We start from the raw sequence: 23,548 nt of genomic DNA, 5'->3' as shown, positions 1-23,548 counted from the left end.
GCCCCACCGGCTTCACCTATCAGCTGATGCCGTTAGGAGACTTCATCACTGATTACCGGCAGCTCCTGCAGCAATCGGACGGGATCAGACTCCGCTCCAGGAGCTGCCGGTAATCAGCACATAAGTGAGTATTTTTTTTTTTTTTTGCACTGATACATCAGCTGATTGTATAAACGGCTTTTATACAATCAGCTGCTGTATCATGTGATTCACATCCTTGAACCTGACACATCATCTGATCGCTTTGCCTTCCAGCAAACCGATCAGATGATATTGGATCCGGATTGGACGGCGCGAGACCCTTGACCCAGGATTACTGCGGAGGGGGGTTCTTTATTTCAATAAAGATGGAGTCACTAATTGTGCTGTGTTTTATTTCTAATAAAAATATTTTTCTGTGTGTTTTTTTTATCTTTACTAGAAATTCATGGTGGCCATGTCTAATATTGTTGTGACACCATGAATTTCGGGCTTAGGGCTAGCTGATAATATACAGCTAGCCCTAACCCCATTATTACCCAGCAAGCCACCCGTCACCAGGGCAGCTGGAAGAGTTGGATACAACGCCAGAAGATGGCGCTTCTATGAAAGCGCCATTTTCTGGGGAGGCTGCGGACAGCAATTCGCAGCGGGGGTGCCCAGAAAGCATGGGCACCCTGCACTGCAGATTCCAATCCACAGCTGCCTAGTTGTACCTGGCTGGACTCAAAAATTGGGCGAAGCCCACGTCATTTTTTTTTTTTAATTATTTCATGAAATTCATGAAATAATTAAAAAAAAAAGGGCTTCCCTATAATTTTGGTTCCCAGCCGGGTACAAGTAGGCAGCTGGGGGTTGGGGGCAGCCCGTACCTGCCTGCTGTACCTGGCTAGCATACAAAAATATGGCGAAGCCCATGTCATTTTTGGGGGGGGGCAAAAAACTCCTGCATACAGTCCTGGATGGAGGATGCTGAGCCTTGTAGTTCTGCAGCTGCTGTCTGCTCTACTGCATACACTATTGGATGGAGGATGCTGAGCCTTGTAGTTCTGCAGCTGCTATCTGCTCTCCTGCATACACTATTGGATGGAGTATGCTGAGCCTTGTAGTTCTGCTCGCCCTGCCTCTCCCTCCAGCATACAGTCCTGGATGGAGCATGCTGAGCCTTGTAGTTCTGCAGCTGTCTGCTCTGCTGTATACACTAGTGGAGAATGAAGAATATATTGAAGAAGGAAATGACATCAGACTTTTTTTTTTCTTTTTTTTCCTTCAACAATCTTTAATGGCATTGATCACTGATAAAGAAAACGCATAAAACCGCAGTGAGCAAAAACGCAGCAAAACACAGCAAAAAACGCACCAAATCACGGTAAAAACGCACCTGCGGTTGTTTGCCGCAGGTGCATTTTTGTGCGTTTTTCCTGCAAAAACGCACAAAAACGCAGCGTAAAAAAACCACAGTGTGTGAACCTAGCCTAAAGGCCCCTTTACACACTGAGACTTTCTAGCGATCCCACCAGCGATCCCAACCTGGCCGGGATCGCTACAAAGTCTCTGGTGAGTCGCTGGTGAGCTGTCAAACAGGCAGACCTGGCCAACGACGCAAGAGCGATCCGGACCTGCAGAACGACCTAGCTAGTCATTGGGGACGTTGTAAAGCAGCTTTTTGAAAGGGAAGTCGCTAACGAAGTCGCTGTAAAGTCCCCTTTACACACTGAGACTTTCTAGCGATCATGCTGCACAGCGGGAAACAAAGGACCAAAGAATGGTCCTGAACGATTTGTAGCGATCAGCAACTTCACAGCAGGGGCCAGGTCGCTGATGTGTTTCACACACTTCAATGTCGCTGGGGAGGTCGCTATTACGTCACAAAACCGGTGACGTTACAGCGATGTCGTTTGCGATGTTGCAGTGTGTAAAGCCACCTTAACTCAGTCCTATTAAATGGGGTTGAGCTGCTACATCAGATAAAGCTCATGGAGAGGACTGTTATCTCTTCCAGTAGAATAAAGAAACATTTCTCCTCTTCAACTGAGGATCAAATGACACCTGTGTGGTTGAGTTTTTACCCACCTGAACTGTGTAGCTCCCTACTGTGGTTGCTCTTTTAAATCTTCTTGATTGTTGACTAGAGAGCTGAAAAAGTTTGGCAAGTCTCTCCTCCATCTGCCGTGCAAAGCTTTGGTTATTTGATGCCAATAACTGGTTATCAACACCTTGTATCACTAGGAAAAGATAAGAATTTAGTGTCAGAATTTAAAAATGTTTTCCAGCTTGTATAAAATGTATAAAAATAAAAAAAAATACTATAATCCATGTTGATTATTGCCTACACACCATAAACTGTTTTTTCTTTGTTTCCATTTAGTCTCTTTCAATCTGCACCTCTGCTCGTTTCCATCCTGATGCAGCAGGGATAGAGCAGGTCACCAGTGTAGCAGGCAGTTTACTCCATCCCACTCTTTCATTCAAGATGAATTCTCTATTTCTTCTACAGATGTTTTTTTCCCTGCTCACATCTCAATCTGCCAATCTGGCTATGATCACTATACTGTGACAGATCTATATTCACATCCAGCTCTGCTACATACACAGTTCAGCTACAACAGACACATACAAATTCAACTCAGCTATGACAGACAACACACACTCAGAGCAGCTAAAACACTTACTTAGATCAGCTACAATGCACACTCAAATCAGCTATAATGCACACTCAGATCAACTACAACGCACACTCAGATCAGCTACAACACATATTCAGATCAGCTACTGTGGTGCCCCTGAGGCTTCAGTCGTCACAGGGTACTGCACCTCGGCTGAGGTGCAGTATTCATTCCGAGTACGGAGGAGGTCATTGCCGGTAACCACCACAATTCATACAACACACAGTCAGTTATCCTCCCACTGGGACTAGGTTAGGGTAGGGTGCTGGGGGTGGCCATCATGAGGTATGGGACCTCCTGCCCACTAGTTCAGTAACTTGGGAGGGTGGAGCATCATAAAAAAAGGGGGAGTGAGGCGACACACACAGACAGAGGGAAGGAAGGAAAGGAAAGCAACCATGAACAGACACAGTTTGGAAGTGCTCTCAGAAAAGCCGGGACCTGTGGTCTGGAGCTGGAGCGCTCGACCCGGGTTCCCAGATAGAAAGGGGGATCCCAGGGCTCACGGGGAGTGTGACAGGCACCCATAACCCGTTCCACCAAAGAGGCGCAGGGGTGGAGGGACTACCAAAAGGAAGGACACACAGAAAGAAGCACCGGCCTTGGTCTCCAAACTATCCGGGATTGGCTGGAGCTCATGACAGTGGAGTTCCACACCCCAGAGGCGGCGATACTTCAGTGAGTAAAGAACTTTGACTGCAACCCCTTTGACGTCCAATTCTTCCCGCGCCCTACCCTTGTTGAGGAAAGCCATTAGATCAAATACTTGATTAACCTCTTGACAAGGGATTGAGGGAAATGGGTCAATTTGCTTTACATGAGCCAGGTTTTCAATTATAACTAAGATGGCTACTGATACCATCATAGACGCTCCCATCAGCATGGATCCACCATATGACGTCCCTTCCATCACCATCACCATGGATCCATCCAATGACGTCATAGACCTGCCTATGATAATGCCCACCAATAAGCTCATGGACTTATGCGGGCTCTACACGAGACGAGCTATCGTGCGATGCATCGTCGGGGTCACGGTTTTCGTGACGCACATCCGACATCATTCACGACGTCGTCTCGTGTGACACCTCCTAGCGATGCAGTATCGCTCACAAATCGTGAGTCGTGTACTCGTCGCTAGGTTTCATAAAATTGTTTAATTAAAATGGCGCCGGTTGTTCATCGTTTCCGTGGCATCACACGTTGCTCTGTGTGACACCCCGGGAACGATGAACACAGCTTACCTGCGTCCCGCGGCACCCGCCGGCTATGTGGAAGGAAGCAGGTGGGTGGGATGTTTACATCCCGCTCATCTCCGCCCCTCCGCTTCTATTGGCCGGCTGCCGTGTGACGTCGCTGTGATGCCGAACGTCCCTGCCACTTCAGGAAGTGGATGTTCGTTGCCCACAGCGAGGTCGTCCGGCAGGTAAGTACATGTGACAGGGGTTAAACGGTTTGGGTGCCACGGGCAGCAATTTGCCGTGATGCAAAAACGACGGGGGCGAGTACGATCGCTCGTGCTATCGCACGATAGATCGACTCGTGTAAAGCAGGCATAATACATTTTTCAACCCACTGATGAATGGACACATCCGAGTATGCCTACTGTAGGGCTGACCATGCCCCTTTTCCTAGTTTTTATAAAGGCATGTTCTTGAATAAATCTCTGAGTCTGGGCCGACTTTGGTCGAGGAAAGATGAATATCCGACTGTGTGTCTGATCTCATTTTTCAAGCATGCACTCGATCCACACCAATTAGAATCAGGCAGTAGGCAACTTGTGAAATTTTGTAAGAGTTCAACTTAACAAAATGGTGCCCAACGTGGGGTCAGCATAGGATAAACCATAAACTCTTGAGGACCGGTGATTGGAATGGCAGGACATGCTAGACACCCTGAACCACGAGTCTGATCAACTCTTTATACGAGAACATGGTAAGTCTGCTGATTTTTATAATCTGAAGTCTTACTTGTTTGTCTCAGGGTGTGTTGCACTGATTGCCTGACCGTGTCCAGTTTTTGTGTTAGCTGTGATGGCAGAAGGGTATCTGCGCTGCTGGCCATATTAATCTCGGAAGAACCGTCACATGTTTAATTGCCTGCTGCCTGTTGTGTGTCTAGAAGGGAGATTGACTGGTAGTTAGGAGAGCAAGTCAGTTTGTGAGTGTCTTCTGGAAACGTAAAGGATATTGTCTGTGGTATAGTATATGGTTGTCGTCTGTGGTACAGTTTATGGTTCTGTGAGGAAATACATGGGACTGCTGGTACGTGGTAATATTGGGGCCTTGCGCAGTGTACCGTGAAATGGCTGATACGGATACAATTGGGGTATAGTATTTAAGTTGCGTGGTGTGGCTGGTATGTGGTAGTCTTGGGGCCTAATGCTGGACGTGAAATGGCTGGTACGGATACCATTGGGACTTAGCACAAGCTTGGGTGATATAATTGGTATAAGGTATCTTGGGGTCTAGAAAGAGCGCTGGACGTGAATCGGCTGGTACAGGTACTGTGTAGCTAGGGTGACACTATTGGTGTCTTTGTGAATTACAGACCATGTAGGAACTGGGCAGGGACACCGTGACGAGGCGCCTGCTGCAGACTTAACAAAACATTACTTAAGGCCCCGTCACACACAGAGATAAATCTTTGGCAGATCTGTGGTTACAGTGAAATCATGGACATATTGTTCCATTTGTACACAGCCACAAACCTGGCACTCATTGTCCACAATTTCACTGCAACCACAGATCTGCCGCAGATTTATCTCTGTGTGTGACAGGGCCTTTAGTGTTCAAGTTGTGAGTCATCTCCCCTGTATTTTTTGTTTGTTGGTGTTTTTTTTATCTTGGTCTGCATAAAGAAAGATTGCTTGTTTGATGTTGTTTATCTTGAGAGAAAGATGGAGAAATTGATGAAGTTGTGTCTAGTTGTGGTTGGAAAAAATCCGGATGAGAGTGGACTTTGTTGGGATGTGGAGACTCTAGGCCGCAATAATGTGTTGATAAACCATGTGCTCAAAACAACCATGTACAATATATTATATATCAGGGGTGATAAGCATAAAGACCAGAGAGGAAAAACCCCTAAAACTTATATTTTATTATTTCACTTAAAATCAGATTTTGTCCCACAGACATAAACAACAAATAACAATAGAGACACAGGACAAAGCTTGGGTGCACATAAACCATCAAAAATATCTCCTCATATAATCTCCCAACCACCAGAATTCAGTCTACAACGATACGCTGTGTCAGTGGGAGAGGAGATATTAAAATGCACCTCAAACAAAAATTCATAAGTCCAATGTGTCATGAAAAACTTCTTATACTGCTCAATACAAATTTTACAGTGGTAAGTGGGGGCAGTACTGCAATGCAATAAGGGGTGTGGACAAAAAACTCCTTCGATGGCCCTACCTTGCCGCGGAGGTTGGCACCCTATTCATAGACGCAATGGCGCCCCCGCTCGTCGGTAGCTCACCCTTCTTTCCCTGCGCTGTTCTTAAGTGCAGCTGATCTGGGAAAAAGGGGAGTGCGGGAAACATTTGCACTGCAGTTAAGAACTCAATCACCACACACATACATTAAGAGCAGTATCAATTAAATACAGTAAATTGTCTCATGGACTATGCTTGTTCCTTCTAAAGTTTATAAACCCATTAGATATAACAATTCATTATTATAAAGTGCTAAGTGCCTCAGCAGGATTTACAGTGAAATAACTCACTGTAAAATACTATAAATGTATATATTGGCAATAACTGATGTATTTTATGTGGATATACAGATATATTTCCTATTAGTCCTTCTGTGTCCTATATGTGTTCACATAAGGAGATTAATAAGGCGTTAAAAGTAATCACCCTCCAAAAAATCTCCAAAAAAACCCAGTACAGATATCTCAATACGTTTACAAAGCTGTCATCTTATCATATCATCACAAGGTGACACATAAACCAGGGCATAACTGAACACTTCACAGAAGGTACACATGGATGCTTCACAGAAGGTACATAACATATACTTCATAGAAGGCACTTATGGAAAATGAAGCAACATAGAAATCTATGGAACATGAACAGCACAGACAAAGTACCCATAGTAGTCATCCCAATCTCATGCATATAGTACTTAGCTTTAGACGATTGAGAATGGCTCAGTCACCACAGCCCAAATTAATGGACAATCAGCAGCATGCCCGACGCGTTTCCCCCTGGCTATGAGTCCCACCAGGGTTCTTCAGGGGCTCCCTAATAGGGTATACATTACTGGCCATAGTCTGCCATATGGTCTCTCGGTTTTAATTACCATCGCTGTATGGAATCCTGGAGGACGCTTTTAAAAACGCAACCCACCAATAGCGTTCCTGGAAATGACATCAATCTGTTAACGTCACAGGATGTGACGTGGGTGGGATACCTCTCGCGGTGGAACGCAAATGCGCTCCACATGTTTTGGAATGCAACTGCGCTCCACAACCATCTAAACATCCGGATATGTGATAACAGAATAGGACGTCACCGAATGTGACATACACGGGCTTCCATGGACGGGATACCTCTCACGGTTGAACGCAAATGCGCCCCACATGTTTTGGAATGCAACTGCACTCCACAGCCATCCAAACATCCGGATATGTGACAGCAGAAACAGACGTCACCAGATGTGACGTACACGGGCTTCCTATGCACTGGGTATCGTAGTAGCCCCATCACAACATGGCATATAAAACAAACGTTCTGTCATCCATGACGCTAGACATGGTTATTAGTGTCCATACAGGATATCCATTTGTTAATGTCAGAAGTTTGTATAAACCTGATTTGTGCTGCCAGCTAACATAATTATTAGCCCAGTATATGTACAAAGATCCGACTGCTCGATAAGTGTCACACATTAAAGGGATGCTTAGTATATATTGCCCATAAAACCTCCCCAATTTTTCATTATATCAAGATCTCAAATACCATTGGGGAGGGTTATTCAAGCCCATATTCGTCACTACAATCCTATTCCTTTCCCATGCTATGAACACCCGAGTGTATACTATAGTTACCAAAACCAGGGAATATCATCTGACTAAATAAATAACAGAAAGACAATGTTTCAGACTGTAAAAGGTATGTGACATTTTACCACACACCCAAAAGAAACTCATGGTTAAACCATACCGAGTATAAACTGATTCCCATCAGGGAGAAAAACTCCTTTCTTCAAATAAACTACGGCTCAGATCCACATAATGGGAGAGGGAAATGGCAAAAAACGGCTAAATGAAGCTAGAAAAAACTAATTGTTCGTTTAAGCCTCCAGGAATAACTGACTCCATCCAGAAGATCCAACGTGTCTCTCTCTACAATAATCTCTTATTCCAGTCCCCTAGACGGATTGTTGGTGTGATGACCTCAATGACCCTAAAGGAGATAGATCCCAAATCCCCATTGTGGCAACTGTTCACGTGGCAGGCTAAAGGGGTGTCCCGTTTATTTCTAATATCTCCTAGATGTTCACCTATCCTGATTTTAAACTGTCTCTTTGTCTTTCCCACATAATCTTTCCGGCACTTGCATGTACATAAACAGATCACACCTTCAGTCTTACAATTTGCAAAGTTTTGATTCTTATATATGCGTCCCGTATAGGAACTTCCAAATTCTTTTGCGTGGACAACATATTTACAATACATACAAGACCCACATCTAAAAGTACCTAGTCCCTTCCATCCAGCCACGTACCAGTCTTACTTGGAGGGGTATAGAAACTATGAACTACCTTGTCCTTTATTGTTATACCTCTTTTATATGTTATTGAGGGATGACTACAGATGGCCTCGCCAATATCAGGATCACTCTTCAAGATGTTCCAGTGTCTCCTTAGGATTGTCATTATTTTTTCATTTTGGTCATCATACATACCAATCAGTCTTGTTATTCCTAAATCATCTTTGTTTTGGGCCGTCACAAGAAGATCATTCCTATTTTTATGTAGGGCATTTTTGTATGCTCGATTTCTGACAGTCATTGGATATCCCCACTCTCTAAATCTATTTCTCAGATTGATTGCTTGTTCACTAAACTCAGACGTTGTTGTACAGTTTCTGCGCAGTCTCAAAAATTGACCTTTGGGGATCCCAGTTTTTAAACTTTTTGGATGATAGCTCTCCCAATTTAGGAGACTAATCGTTGCATTCGGCTTTCTAAAGATGGCAGTACTCAGTTTTCCATCCAGTTCTTTAGTTATCATAACATCCAAAAAAGGGATCTTATTGCCACCAATCTCAAAAGTAAACTTTAGTCCCAGATCATTATCGTTGAGATGGTTAACAAATTGGGTAAATAAATCTGAGGGCCCGGACCACGCCATGAGGATGTCATCGATGTAGCGCCCCCAGAACTGAATATGGAGACACCACATTGAATCCTCCTCAGCAAAAACCACTGTATCTTCCCACCAACCCAGGAGCAAATTTGCATATGTGGGAGCACACGGGCTCCCCATCGCTGTGCCCCTGAGTTGGTGGTAGTACTTAGTGTTGAAGATAAAGTAGTTGTGTGTCAAAATGAATCTCACCAATCGCAACATGAACTGATTATGTGAAGTCATGTAGGTACCCCTCGTGTTCAAAAAATGCTCCACTGCTTTTATACTAGTGTCATGCGGGACACAACTATACAATGACTCTACGTCAATCGACACCAGAATGATTTCCGGGCCCACAACCATCCCCTCAATTTTGCTCAACAGATCAAGTGTGTCTCTCAAATATGAGGGCAGAGCAATCACGAATGGACGTATCAACATATGTACTGCACTGCTGACATAATGCATCAATCCCTGATACAATGGGGTGACCTTTCAAGGGGTTGACACCCTTATGCACTTTAGGAAGTGTATAGAAGGTCGCCACCATTGGACACTTTGGTAATAAGAAACTATACTCTGCCGCAGAGATCAATTTCATGGCCGTCGCCTCATCAAGTAAGTCCCTCAGTTCGTTCATATACACCATAGTTGGATCCTGTTTCAAAGTCTCATATGTTGTATGATCAGAAAGAATGACCTGACACATGATGAGATAATCCCTTCGATTCATGACTACCACATTTCCTCCTTTGTCGGAGGGTTTTATTACTAGTTCGGGATTTGTTCCTAGATCTTGTATAGCTGTTCTTTGAGCTTGAGAGATATTAGATATAGTCGGTGTATTTTTGGGGTTAATTCTTTTTTAATGTCGTCACAGACCAGTTTACAAAAAATATCGGTGCTATTAAATTCACTGACAGGAGGCATTTTGGTACTTTTTAGTTTTAAATTGGAGAAAGGACCTTCCCCCTCAATTCTATTACCTTCTTCCTCTAAATCTATCAGTGTATTGTAATCAGACATTAGGTCAAGTGGTATTCCCAATTGTTTACATTTCATACGGTCATGATTGGCAAAATGTTTTTTTCATTTAAGCTTCCGGACAAATAAATTAATGTCCTTCACCCAAGAGAAAGCGTCAAATCTGACAGTCGGTAAAAAGGACAACCCAGATCTTAGTACTGAACTTTCATCGTCAGTCAGAATATGTGTGGAGAGGTTTATAATCTGCAGATCCCCAGACCTTATTTTGTCTTTTTGTATTGAGCAGGTTTTCGTCTTAGGTCGTACGGCCCCAAATCTCTCATCTCTAAAAAAGATGGAGTGGTAGCCAATGAAAAAGATGATGCAGAGGAAGAAGAGTCTCACTCTGTGCTCACTCTGATGGCAGCCATTTTGGGTCATCTAAGTATGCTGTAGGTTTGAAACTTAAGATGGTGGCTAGAGACAAAAATAAAAAAAAAAAGTGAGTGGGGTATGTGTGAAGACCATGTGCTGTGGGAATGTTTGAACAATAGACTGGATGGACTACTACATGCTTAGAAAAAATAAGTGTTATTATCTATAATTAAACTAAGATCATGGATATATATATATATATATATATATATATATATATATATAAAAATATATACATGTGTGTGTATGTGTTTGTGTATTTGTGTGTGTATCTATAAAAGTACAGAAAATAAGAGAGAAAAGGGGACTTTACACACTGCGACATCGCTAACGATATGTCGTCGGGGTCACGGTGTTTGTGACGCACATCCGGCGTCGTTAGCGACATTGCAGCGTGTGACAGCTAGGAGCGACGATCAACGATCGCAAAACAGCAAAAATCGTTGATCATTGACACATCACTCCTTTTCATAATATTGTTGGTGTTGCATGCCGCTGGTTGTTCGACGTTCCTGCGGCACCACACATCGCTGTGTGTGACACCGCAGGAACGACGAACATCATCCTACCTGCATCCACCAGAAAAGAAGGAAGGAAGGAGGTGGCCGGTATGTTCCGGCAGCACATCTCCTCCCCTCCTCTTCTATTGGATGGCCGTTTTGTGACGCCGCTGTGACATCGCTGTGACGCCGAATGCACCTCCCCCTTGAAGGAGAGATTGTTCAGCAGCAACATCGACGTCGCTGAACAGGTATTTGTGTGTGACGCTGCCGTAGCGATATTGTTTGCTACGGCAGCGATCACACATGTCGCACATACGACGGATGCGGGTGCTATCACTCGTAACATCGCTAGCAATCGCTAGCGATGTTGCAGCGTGTAAAGCACCCTACAGTGTTTGAACAGATGTGAGAACAGTTTTCCCTTTTCTCTGCCACATGCTCCTACAGATGCAAAATGGTGGATGAAGCACATGGTGGCCGAGGCATGATTGAGACAAAGACAGAGAGTGAGTAGGGGGATGTGTAAGGTAACCAGAAGACCATAGGTTATTTGAATGTCTGAACAATAGACTGGGTGGACTACTACATACTTAGATAGAAAAATGAGTGTTTTTAACTGTAGTTGGACCAGGACTGTGGATATGACAATATGTGTGTACATAATATATATATATATATATATATATATATATATATATATATATATATATATGTGTGTGTGTGTATGTGTGTATAAAACACAGACTATAGAATATAGGGGGGAAATAGTTGAGCAAAAGTAAAATTTAGTTTACCCTCCCCTCCCACATGCTCCTATTCTAACAAGGAGACTGTGTGCTGTGGGGCCATTTTTTCACATCTAGTGAAACTGACAAAACTGCACCCACTGAATAACATGAAGTGTTAGTAAGTAGAGTTGAGCGCGGTTCGCGGTTCGAGGTTCTCCAGTTCTAGGCTCGAGTGATTTTGGGGCCTGTTCTAGATCGAACTAGAACTCGAGCTTTTTGCAAAAGCTCGATAGTTCTAGAAACGTTCGAGAACGGATCTAGCAGCAAAAAAACAGCTAATTCCTAGCTGGCTTTCCACTGTAATAGTGTAAGTCACTCTGTGACTCACACTATTATGATATTTCAGTGTATAGTGTGCGGGAACAGCACCTTCAGATCACTGCTGTTTGTATAATGGCGATCGCCATTTTTTTTTTTTTTTTCCTTGTCTTCCTTCCCTAAGCGCGCGCGTCTTGTGGGGCGGGCCAGCATGTCAGCCAACCCCAGACACACACACAGCTAAGTGGACTTTTAGCCAGAGAAGCAACGGCATGTGTGATAGGATGTCCATGTCACATGTCCCTGCATTATAAAACCGGACATTTTCCTCCAGGACGCCATTATCTCTTCTGCGTCCTTGGTGTCAGACATCACTGGCGCAGCTCCGTCCTTTGTCCTATCGCCGATACTGCTGTATGCGCTCCATACACAGCGCTAGACACCTTAGGGATAGCACTTTCTATCAGTCCTTTTAAGGGCTCGTACCGGCAGGGTCAGAGCCATAGGTGACAGGTCCTGAAAACAGAGACAGCGTCTGTGTAGCCAAGGTCAGGGATTTCGTCGCTGCATTTCCACATTAGGAGGGAAAAGAAAGGCAGGCTTCCATTCCTCTACCCAGAGCCCCACAATCCTGGCACTGTACCCTCCTGTCCTCTGCACACTCAAACTCTTTTTAACTAAGCCATTATACTAGCAAACAGTCAGTGTACCTAGTGGCATCCTAAACGTGGCTATTGTACTTTTGTGTAGTCACACTAGTGGAAAGATATTTGCAGCACGTCTGCCTGCATTGCACACTCAAACTCTTTTTAACTAAGCCATTATACTAGCAAACAGTCAGTGTACCTAGTGGCATCCTAAACGTGGCTATTGTACTTTTGTGTAGTCACACTAGTGGAAAGATATTTGCAGCACGTCTGCCTGCATTGCACACTCAAACTCTTTTTAACTAAGCCATTATACTAGCAAACAGTCAGTGTACCTAGTGGCATCCTAAACGTGGCTATTGTACTTTTGTCTAGTCACACTAGTGGAAAGATATTTGCAGCACGTCTGCCTGCATTGCACACTCAAACTCTTTTTAACTAAGCCATTATACTAGCAAACAGTCAGTGTACCTAGTGGCATCCTAAACGTGGCTATTGGACTTTGCTATAGTCCCACTAGTGCAAAGATATTTGCAGCACCTCTGCCTGCATTGCACACTCAAACTCTTTTTAACTAAGCCATTATACTAGCAAACAGTCAGTGTACCTAGTGGCATCCTAAACGTGGCTATTGTACTTTTGTGTAGTCACACTAGTGGAAAGATATTTGCAGCACGTCTGCCTGCATTGCACACTCAAACTCTTTTTAACTAAGCCATTATACTAGCAAACAGTCAGTGTACCTAGTGGCATCCTAAACGTGGCTATTGTACTTTTGTGTAGTCACACTAGTGGAAAGATATTTGCAGCACGTCTGCCTGCATTGCACACTCAAACTCTTTTTAACTAAGCCATTATACTAGCAAACAGTCAGTGTACCTAGTGGCATCCTAAACGTGGCTATTGGACATTTGTGTAGTCACACTAGTGGAAAGATATTTGCAGAACGTCTGCCTGCATTGCACACTCAAACTCTTTTTAACTAAGCCATAATACTAGCAAACAGTCAGTGTACCTAGTGGCATCCTAAACGTGACTATTGTACTTTTGTGTAGTCACACTAGTGGAAAGAAATTTGCAGCACGTCTGCCTGCATTGCACACTCAAACTCTTTTTAACTAAGCCATTATACTAGCAAACAGTCAGTGTACCTAGTGGCATCCTAAACGTGGCTATTGGACTTTTGTCTAGTCACACTAGTGGAAAGATATTTGCAGCACGTCTGCCTGCATTGCACACTCAAACTCTTTTTAACTAAGCCATTATACTAGCAAACAGTCAGTGTACCTAGTGGCATCCTAAACGTGGCTATTGGACTTTGCTATAGTCCCACTAGTGCAAAGATATTTGCAGCACCTCTGCCTGCATTGCACACTCAAACTCTTTTTAACTAAGCCATTATACTAGCAAACAGTCAGTGTACCTAGTGGCATCCTAAATGTGGCTATTGTAATTTTGTGTAGTCACACTAGTGGAAAGATATTTGCAGCACGTCTGCCTGCATTGCACACTCAAACTCTTTTTAACTAAGCCATTATACTAGCAAACAGTCAGTGTACCTAGTGGCATCCTAAACGTGGCTATTGGACTTTTGTCTAGTCTCACTACTGGAAAGATATTTGCAGCACGTCTGCCTGCATTGCACACTCAAACTCTTTTTAACTAAGCCATTATACTAGCAAACAGTCAGTGTACCTAGTGGCATCCTAAACGTGGCTATGTGCAGCACCTCTGCATGACACCCTCCTGCTCTGTTTTTAATAAGCTATAATGATAGCAAAAAATACTGCCATTTAGTGGCATCATAGAACTCGCTGTTGTATTCCATTAGTGCCCCACTGGTGCAAATCTATGTGCAGCACCTCTGCATGACACCCTCCTGCTCTGTTTTTAATAAGCTATAATGATAGCAAAAAATACAAAAAATACTGCCATTTAGTGGCATCATAGAACTCGCTGTTGTATTCCATTAGTGCCCCACTGGTGGAAATCTATGTGCAGCACCTCTGCATGACACCCTCCTGCTCTGTTTTTAATAAGCTATAATGATAGCAAAAAATACTGCCATTTAGTGGCATCATAGAACTGGCTGTTGTATTCCATTAGTGCCCCACTGGTGCCAAGCTATTTCTAGCACCTGTGCATGACACCCTCCTGCTCTGTTTTTAATAAGCTATAATGATAGCAAAAAATACTGCCATTTAGTGGCATCATAGAACTGGCTGTTGTATTCCATTAGTGCCCCACTGGTGCCAAGCTATTTCTAGCACCTGTGCATGACACCCTCATGCACATTTTGCTACGCTAATGTTATAGCAAACTCAGGGAATTCATTGCTGCATTTGATAATTCGGAGGGATAGAAAGTGAGGCTTCCTTTAGCTTTTCCTTCTGTTCATAGACAACATCTCCAAGTTCACACCCGAAGAGCAATTTCTCCTCCACGTCTAAGTGTGGAGAGGCAGCTAGTGCGCATGCGTGTGCCGATTTACCCCAGCTGCAGCCTAACTACAGTGTTTCACCTAGTGAGTATGCTCAGCCTGACTGTGCCATTCCTGACGCTAAGTCTTCATTTCGGGATGCAGCGCATGCTCCCACACTAAGTGTGAAAAGCCTCTTTGCACAGGTACTTGCATTCCGTGCCGGGTCTAAGTCCTGTTTTGTGCCTAGACACCATGCTAAAGCTGATAGTCTTTTTTCAGAGACTGTATTTCATGCTACTGAGCATGCTCAGGCACTTACTGCATCAGAGACTAGGTCCGGTAATGAACTCTTTGGCCCTGCCCCTGATGTGGGGGTCCCATATAGACCACAGGGCATCAGGTGTCCTCCCAAATGGCTTGCAGAGGCCCACCCCTATGACTTGTCACCGCATTATTGATGGTCAGACGATGACTGGTGAGGTGTTTGGGTCATGGCAGCCATGAGGTCATCATTGAAGTTGCGGTTCCAAATAGGACGCTAGTTATGCCACTCATGACGTGTCACTCTACTTTTGTCTTCAGGAGGTGCATTGTGGTTCACCCTGGTTTGGGGCGGACCCAGGTTATAAAAGGGGCTGGAGCCAACAAGGAGGTGCGCAGTCTTCTATTATGCTCCGAAAGAGCACACCTCCATGTGTTGAACCCATTGCGGCTTTAGGCCAGAGGTAGGCAGGGATAGGGTGTCGATGCAGGCCACCACCACAGTTGGTAACGCAGAACGGTTAAGACCAGCTCCTGTCCTACCAGTCCTGCTTGTGCAGCCCAGTGGCATTAACAGGCCTGCTGCTGCTGATGCGCCTGCTGTCCACAGGTGTGGCCCCTACGCACACGGTCAGCGTACTCAATGGCCCCTGTGTTGTTAACAGGGAGTTCCTGGGCTGGGTGGGCATGTGGACCCTGTGACGCTAACAGGGCTCCCAGTCTCCAGATCCGAATGGCGTCTAACTCGGTTCAGGCTACTATTAGTTTCATAGCCACACAGCTCTGTATCCTCCACCAAACCTTCCAGTTGCCAACCTCTCCTTTTCCAACTGGGAGCACGGTGGACACTGACTGCTGATGGGGATATATACCTTTCTCTTTCTTTTCTTATTAATTTTCGTTATATAGCGGTAACATAGTATATACCACCTTATCCAAATCTGCCAGTCCCACTGTAACAGATGGTGTTTCTTCAGCAAATGTTACTGTTGCTTAACCACCAAATCCACGGACCAAAACTTTTTTCCCCTTTCCAACACACCTGTTCCCCTTTCCACCAGCATCTGTCCTTTTTCAACTCATTTTGGTATATGACCAAAAGTGCAACTCTGCAGGGACACCGTACTCAACGCCATCTCAGCACAGCAGCCAGACCTCGGTCCCTCAGATGTGGACAAGTAAAAGACCATTTCCTCCTATCCATGACAAAGCGTTGAGATTCACTCTGTGCAGCACTGGTGTTTAGTGGAAAAGCAGATCTAAGATTGCGTACCACATTCTGCAGATACTCCTGTATACGTGCGTCCCTTTCTATGGCAGGAATTATTTCGCCAAATTTTGTCTTGTACCGGGGATCTAACAGTGTGGCAACCCAGTATTCAGGATTACTTTTAATTCGTACAATCCGAGGGTCATGTTGTAGGTAGTGCAGCAAGAAGGCGCTCATGTGTCTTGTGCATCCAGGAGGACCAAGTCCTTGGTGTGTTGGTGGCAGAGAGGTGAGAATCGTGCCTCCTTCCTCTGCCCTCTCCCCACAACCTCGCACAACCGAAATGTGAGCAAGCTCTCACTCATCTGCTGAGTAGAGTTGAGCGCGGTTCGTGGTTCGTGGTTCTCCAGTTCTAGGCTCGAGTGATTTTTGGGCTGTTCGAGATCGAACTAGAACTCGAGCTTTTTGCTAAAAGCTCGATAGTTCTAGATACGTTCGAGAACGGTTCTAGCAGCAAAAAGCAGGGCTTTTTACAGCTACAGTGAGCAGGAGCCATCGCTGGCAGCCTGCCACAAGCTGGTAACCAAGATAAACATCGGGTATCCAAGCAAAGCGCTTTGGTTAGTAACCCGATGTTTATCTTAGTTACGTGCAGGAAGCCCACACTTTCCCGCTCAGCTCGCTCCACCCCCTCCTGCCCGCGGCATGTACACATACATACACATACACAAACACACACACACACACATCCACCACCCCCCCACCCCCCCCCCCCCCCCCGCCCGCCCGCCCGCTCGCTCGCTCGCTCGCTCGGCTTACCTGCGGTGATGAAGTCCCGCCATCCCGACCTCAGCGCTGTCACTGTCCTCCATGGCCGCCGCTTGTCACATCACCTATCGCTTCCGACCCGAGACTGACACTGGCGGTGACGTCACGGACCTCTCGCGATACTTGATGTGAAGGCGCCGGTCATTGACCTCAGTGACAGGGGCTGTCAGTGTGCTGGAGATCAGCGCAGGTAATGTACCTCACTGACAGCAGCACTTGTCACCCCCCTGCAGTGACCTGGGCTGACCCATTGATGTTAGCTCAGGTCACTGCACTGCTCTCCCAGCCAATGGGGAACATCCTGCTCTTCATTGACTGGGACAGTGTGCATCGTCATGGCAACCCCTTGGATTACACCAGACCTGGATTTGTTTTTCAATCTAATAAATTGGTTAAAGAGGGAATGTTTTGGGGAGTGTTTTTCAAATAAAAATGTGTTTGTCGTGTATTTTTTTTTTATTACTGACTGGGTTGGTGATGTCGGGTATCTGATAGACGCCTGACCTCACCAACCCCAGGGCTTGATGCCAGGTGACATTACACATCTGGTATTAACCCCAAATATTACCCCGTTTGCCACCGCACCAGGGCGTGGGATGAGCTGGGGCGAAGCACCAGGATTGGCGCATCTAATGGATGCGCCACTTCTGGGGCGGCTGCGGCCTGCTATTTTTAGGCTGGGGAGATTCCAATAACCATGGACCTCCCTAGTCTGAGAATATCAGGCCCCAGCTGTCTGCTTTACCTTGGCTGGTGATCCAATTTTGGGGGACCCCTACGTGTTTTTTTTTTAATTATTTATTTAATTTAAAATAACAGCGTGGGGTGCCCTCAGTTTTGGATTACCAGCCAAGGTGAGGTTGCCAGCTGTGGTCTGCAGGCTGCAGCCGTCTGCTTTACCCTAGCTGGCTACAAAACTAGGGGGAACCCTATGTCATTTTTTTTTCATTTTTTTGGCTAAATACAAAGCTAAGCACCCCTTAGTGCCACATGAAAGGTACCAAAGGGTGTTCCACTTTTTCTCCATTTTTTTCTCCACTTTCTCTCCACTTTTTCTCCACTTTTTCTCCATTTTTTTCTCCACTTATTCTCCACTTTTTCTCCTCTTATTCTCCACTTTTTCTCCACTTTTTCTCCACTTTTTCTCCTCTTATTCTCCACTTTTTCTCCACTTTTTCTCCACTTTTTCTCCATTTTTTTCTCCACTTTCTCCACTTTTTCGCCACTTTTTTCTCCACTTTTTCTCCTCTTATGCTCCACTTTTTCTCCTCTTAATCTCCACTTTTTCTCCACTTTTTCTCCACTTTTTCTCCACTTTTTTCTCCACTTTTTCTCCTCTTATGCTCCACTTTTTCTCCACTTTTTCTCCACTTTTTCTCCACTTTTTCTCCACTTTTTCTCCACTTTTTCTCCTCTTAATCTCCACTTTTTCTCCTCTTATGCTCCACTTTTTCTCCACTTTTTCTCCATTTTTTCTCCACGTTTTCTCCACTTTTTTCTCCACTTTTTCTCCTCTTATGCTCCACTTTTTCTCCACTTTTTCTCCACTTTTTCTCCACTTTTTCTCCACGTTTTCTCCACGTTTTCTCCACTTTTTTCTCCACTTTTTCTCCTCTTATGCTCCACTTTTTCTCCACTTTTTCTCCACTTTTTCTCCTCTTAATCTCCACTTTTTCTCCACTTTTTCTCCACTTTTTCTCCAGTTTTTCTCCACTTTTTCTCCACTTTTTTCTCCACTTTTTCTCCACTTTTTCTCCTCTTATGCTCCACTTTTTCTCCACTTTTTCTCCACTTTTTCTCCACTTTTTCTCCTCTTATGCTCCACTTTTTCTCCACTTTTTCTCCACTTTTTCTCCTCTTATGCTCCACTTTTTTCTCCACTTTTTCTCCTCTTATGCTCCACTTTTTCTCCACTTTTTCTCCACTTTTTCTCCACTTTTTCTCCTCTTATGCTCCACTTTTTCTCCACTTTTTCTCCACTTTTTCTCCATTTTTTTCTCCACTTATTCTCCACTTTTTCTCCTCTTATTCTCCACTTTTTCTCCACTTTTTCTCCACTTTTTCTCCTCTTATTCTCCACTTTTTCTCCACTTTTTCTCCACTTTTTCTCCATTTTTTTCTCCACTTTCTCCACTTTTTCTCCACTTTTTTCTCCACTTTTTCTCCTCTTATGCTCCACTTTTTCTCCTCTTAATCTCCACTTTTTCTCCACTTTTTCTCCACTTTTTCTCCACTTTTTTCTCCACTTTTTCTCCTCTTATGCTCCACTTTTTCTCCACTTTTTCTCCACTTTTTCTCCACTTTTTCTCCTCTTAATCTCCACTTTTTCTCCTCTTATGCTCCACTTTTTCTCCACTTTTTCTCCACTTTTTCTCCACGTTTTCTCCACTTTTTTCTCCACTTTTTCTCCTCTTATGCTCCACTTTTTCTCCACTTTTTCTCCACTTTTTCTCCACTTTTTCTCCACGTTTTCTCCACGTTTTCTCCACTTTTTTCTCCACTTTTTCTCCTCTTATGCTCCACTTTTTCTCCACTTTTTCTCCACTTTTTCTCCTCTTAATCTCCACTTTTTCTCCACTTTTTCTCCACTTTTTCTCCACTTTTTCTCCTCTTTTTCTCCACTTTTTTCTCCACTTTTTCTCCACTTTTTCTCCTCTTATGCTCCACTTTTTCTCCACTTTTTCTCCACTTTTTCTCCACGTTTTCTCCACGTTTTCTCCACTTTTTTCTCCACTTTTTCTCCTCTTATGCTCCACTTTTTCTCCACGTTTTCTCCACGTTTTCTCCACTTTTTTCTCCACTTTTTCTCCTCTTATGCTCCACTTTTTCTCCACTTTTTCTCCACTTTTTCTCCTCTTAATCTCCACTTTTTCTCCACTTTTTCTCCACTTTTTCTCCACTTTTTCTCCACTTTTTTCTCCACTTTTTCTCCACTTTTTCTCCTCTTATGCTCCACTTTTTCTCCACTTTTTCTCCACTTTTTCTCCACTTTTTCTCCTCTTATGCTCCACTTTTTCTCCACTTTTTCTCCACTTTTTCTCCTCTTATGCTCCACTTTTTCTCCACTTTCTCTCCACTTTTTTCTCCACTTTTTCTCCTCTTATGCTCCACTTTTTCTCCACTTTTTCTCCACTTTTTCTCCACTTTTTCTCCTCTTATGCTCCACTTTTTCTCCACTTTTTCTCCACTTTTTCTCCATTTTTTTCTCCACTTATTCTCCACTTTTTCTCCTCTTATTCTCCACTTTTTCTCCACTTTTTCTCCACTTTTTCTCCACTTTTTCTCCTCTTATGCTCCACTTTTTCTCCACTTTTTCTCCACTTTTTCTCCATTTTTTTCTCCACTTATTCTCCACTTTTTCTCCTCTTATTCTCCACTTTTTCTCCACTTTTTCTCCACTTTTTCTCCTCTTATTCTCCACTTTTTCTCCACTTTTTCTCCACTTTTTCTCCATTTTTTTCTCCACTTTCTCCACTTTTTCTCCACTTTTTTCTCCACTTTTTCTCCTCTTATGCTCCACTTTTTCTCCTCTTAATCTCCACTTTTTCTCCACTTTTTCTCCACTTTTTCTCCACTTTTTTCTCCACTTTTTCTCCTCTTATGCTCCACTTTTTCTCCACTTTTTCTCCACTTTTTCTCCACTTTTTCTCCTCTTAATCTCCACTTTTTCTCCTCTTATGCTCCACTTTTTCTCCACTTTTTCTCCACTTTTTCTCCACGTTTTCTCCACTTTTTTCTCCACTTTTTCTCCTCTTATGCTCCACTTTTTCTCCACTTTTTCTCCACTTTTTCTCCACTTTTTCTCTACGTTTTCTCCACTTTTTTCTCCACTTTTTCTCCTCTTATGCTCCACTTTTTCTCCACTTTTTCTCCACTTTTTCTCCTCTTAATCTCCACTTTTTCTCCACTTTTTCTCCACTTTTTCTCCACTTTTTCTCCACTTTTTTCTCCACTTTTTCTCCACTTTTTCTCCTCTTATGCTCCACTTTTTCTCCACTTTTTCTCCACTTTTTCTCCACTTTTTCTCCTCTTATGCTCCACTTTTTCTCCACTTTTTCTCCACTTTTTCTCCTCTTATGCTCCACTTTTTCTCCACTTTCTCTCCACTTTTTTCTCCACTTTTTCTCCTCTTATGCTCCACTTTTTCTCCACTTTTTCTCCACTTTTTCTCCACTTTTTCTCCTCTTATGCTCCACTTTTTCTCCACTTTTTCTCCACTTTTTCTCCATTTTTTTCTCCACTTATTCTCCACTTTTTCTCCTCTTATTCTCCACTTTTTCTCCACTTTTTCTCCACTTTTTCTCCTCTTATTCTCCACTTTTTCTCCACTTTTTCTCCACTTTTTCTCCATTTTTTTCTCCACTTTCTCCACTTTTTCTCCACTTTTTTCTCCACTTTTTCTCCTCTTATGCTCCACTTTTTTTCCTCTTAATCTCCACTTTTTCTCCACTTTTTCTCCACTTTTTCTCCACTTTTTTCTCCACTTTTTCTCCTCTTATGCTCCACTTTTTCTCCACTTTTTCTCCACTTTTTCTCCACTTTTTCTCCACTTTTTCTCCTCTTAATCTCCACTTTTTCTCCTCTTATGCTCCACTTTTTCTCCACTTTTCTCCACTTTTTCTCCACTTTTTCTCCTCTTATGCTCCACTTTTTCTCCACTTTTTCTCCTCTTAATCTCCACTTTTTCTCCTCTTATGCTCCACTTTTTCTCCACTTTTTCTCCACTTTTTCTCCTCTTATGCTCCACTTTTTCTCCACTTTTTCTCCACTTTTTCTCCTCTTATGCTCCACTTTTTCTCCACTTTTTCTCCACTTTTTTCTCCACTTTTTCTCCTCTTATGCTCCACTTTTTCTCCACTTTTTCTCCACTTATGCTCCACTTTTTCTCCACTTTTTCTCCACTTTTTTCTCCACTTTTTCTCCTCTTAATCTCCACTTTTTCTCCACTTTTTCTCCACTTTTTCTCCACTTTTTCTCCACTTTTTCTCCACTTTTTTCTCCACTTTTTCTCCACTTTTTCTCCTCTTATGTTCCACTTATTCTCCACTTTTTCTCCACTTTTTCTCTACTTTTTCTATGGTCGGTCTACCCATTAGCTCTGCCATGCATAGTGTAGCTCTACACCTACTGCACATGTTACTTTATGATTGACATCTCTTTCGTACCAGAGCTGTCTAAGTCTACTCTGACCCCATATTTGTCATTACTATATTGTCCTTGTACTGTATTATGACATTTGTATCATGTGTTTCATTTCTTGCTGTGTTGCAATTTTTTTGCTGCATCCCAATTGTACCTCTACATTGTTCGAGTTTATGTTATTGTTCTCTCACTCTTATGTGATACTGATTATTGTCATTTTTCATGATTACATGCAGATAAGTCCAATCTGACGAAGGCTCAGGCCGAAACGTCATTTGTAACTTGTTTTGGACAAAAACATATATGCTTATGAAAAAAAAATTTTCTTAATACGGACCAATAAAGAGTGATTTTGCATTACTATCCGTTGTGACTTACTGACTTAGTCTGGGAGATATAGAGTGCCGAGGTTACTCACTAATTTTATCTATTATTACCTCTGAGCACCTATATACCAGTGAGCAGAGCTTCCTCTACAGTAGTTCTCCTGATTAGGCATGCCCTTACCTCATGAGCAGGGCATTGCAGCTTTGGTAGCAACCATTACGACATGGACTCTGCTGCTGTGGACCCGGGGAGAGTGAGTGCAGATTCATTGCACCCACACTCCTCACATGAAGGGTCCGCACTCCTAGAAAATGGGGGATACGTTCCCTGAGTGTCTCCCCCCCATATTCTAGACGGTCCAGAGTCGTCGTGGGACCCCTTTATTTTTTTTCTTACAATAAATTGGTGAAAGAGGAAATGTTTTGGGGACTGTTTTTTCAAATAAATTTCTTTTGTCGATTTTTTGTTTTTGTTAGTACTGACAGTTTATGATGTTGGGTATCTAATAGATGCCATGACATCACAAACTGCTGGGCTTGATCTCAGGTGACTTTACAGCTAGTATCAACCCGATTTATTACCCCGTTTGCCACTGCACCAGGGCACGGGATGAGCTGGGGTGAAGCGCCAGGATTGGCGCATCTAGTGGATGCGCCACGTCTGGGGTGCCTGCGGCCTGCTATTTTTAGGCTGTGAAGGCCCAATAACTATGGACCTTCCCACCCTGAGAATACCAGACCACAGCTGTCCGCTT

The 23,548-nt window shown here is 43.6% G+C and overlaps 1 protein-coding gene across 1 annotated transcript in view; it reads right to left on the bottom strand.

The window, feature by feature from the left end:
• KIAA1549L (KIAA1549 like) overlaps positions 1-23,548 on the bottom strand; it is a 1,247,838-nt gene that overhangs the window by 506,035 nt on the left and 718,255 nt on the right. Inside the window, 1 exon segment of the mRNA XM_075325616.1 lies at positions 2,053-2,204. Within this exon segment, the coding sequence (XP_075181731.1) occupies positions 2,053-2,204 (152 nt within the window).

This window comes from Anomaloglossus baeobatrachus, chromosome 10 (assembly GCF_048569485.1).
Source record: "Anomaloglossus baeobatrachus isolate aAnoBae1 chromosome 10, aAnoBae1.hap1, whole genome shotgun sequence".
Taxonomy (NCBI): domain Eukaryota; kingdom Metazoa; phylum Chordata; class Amphibia; order Anura; family Aromobatidae; genus Anomaloglossus; species Anomaloglossus baeobatrachus.
Note: the sequence above shows the minus strand (reverse complement) of the source record. Positions and strands in the feature narration are given on the sequence as shown.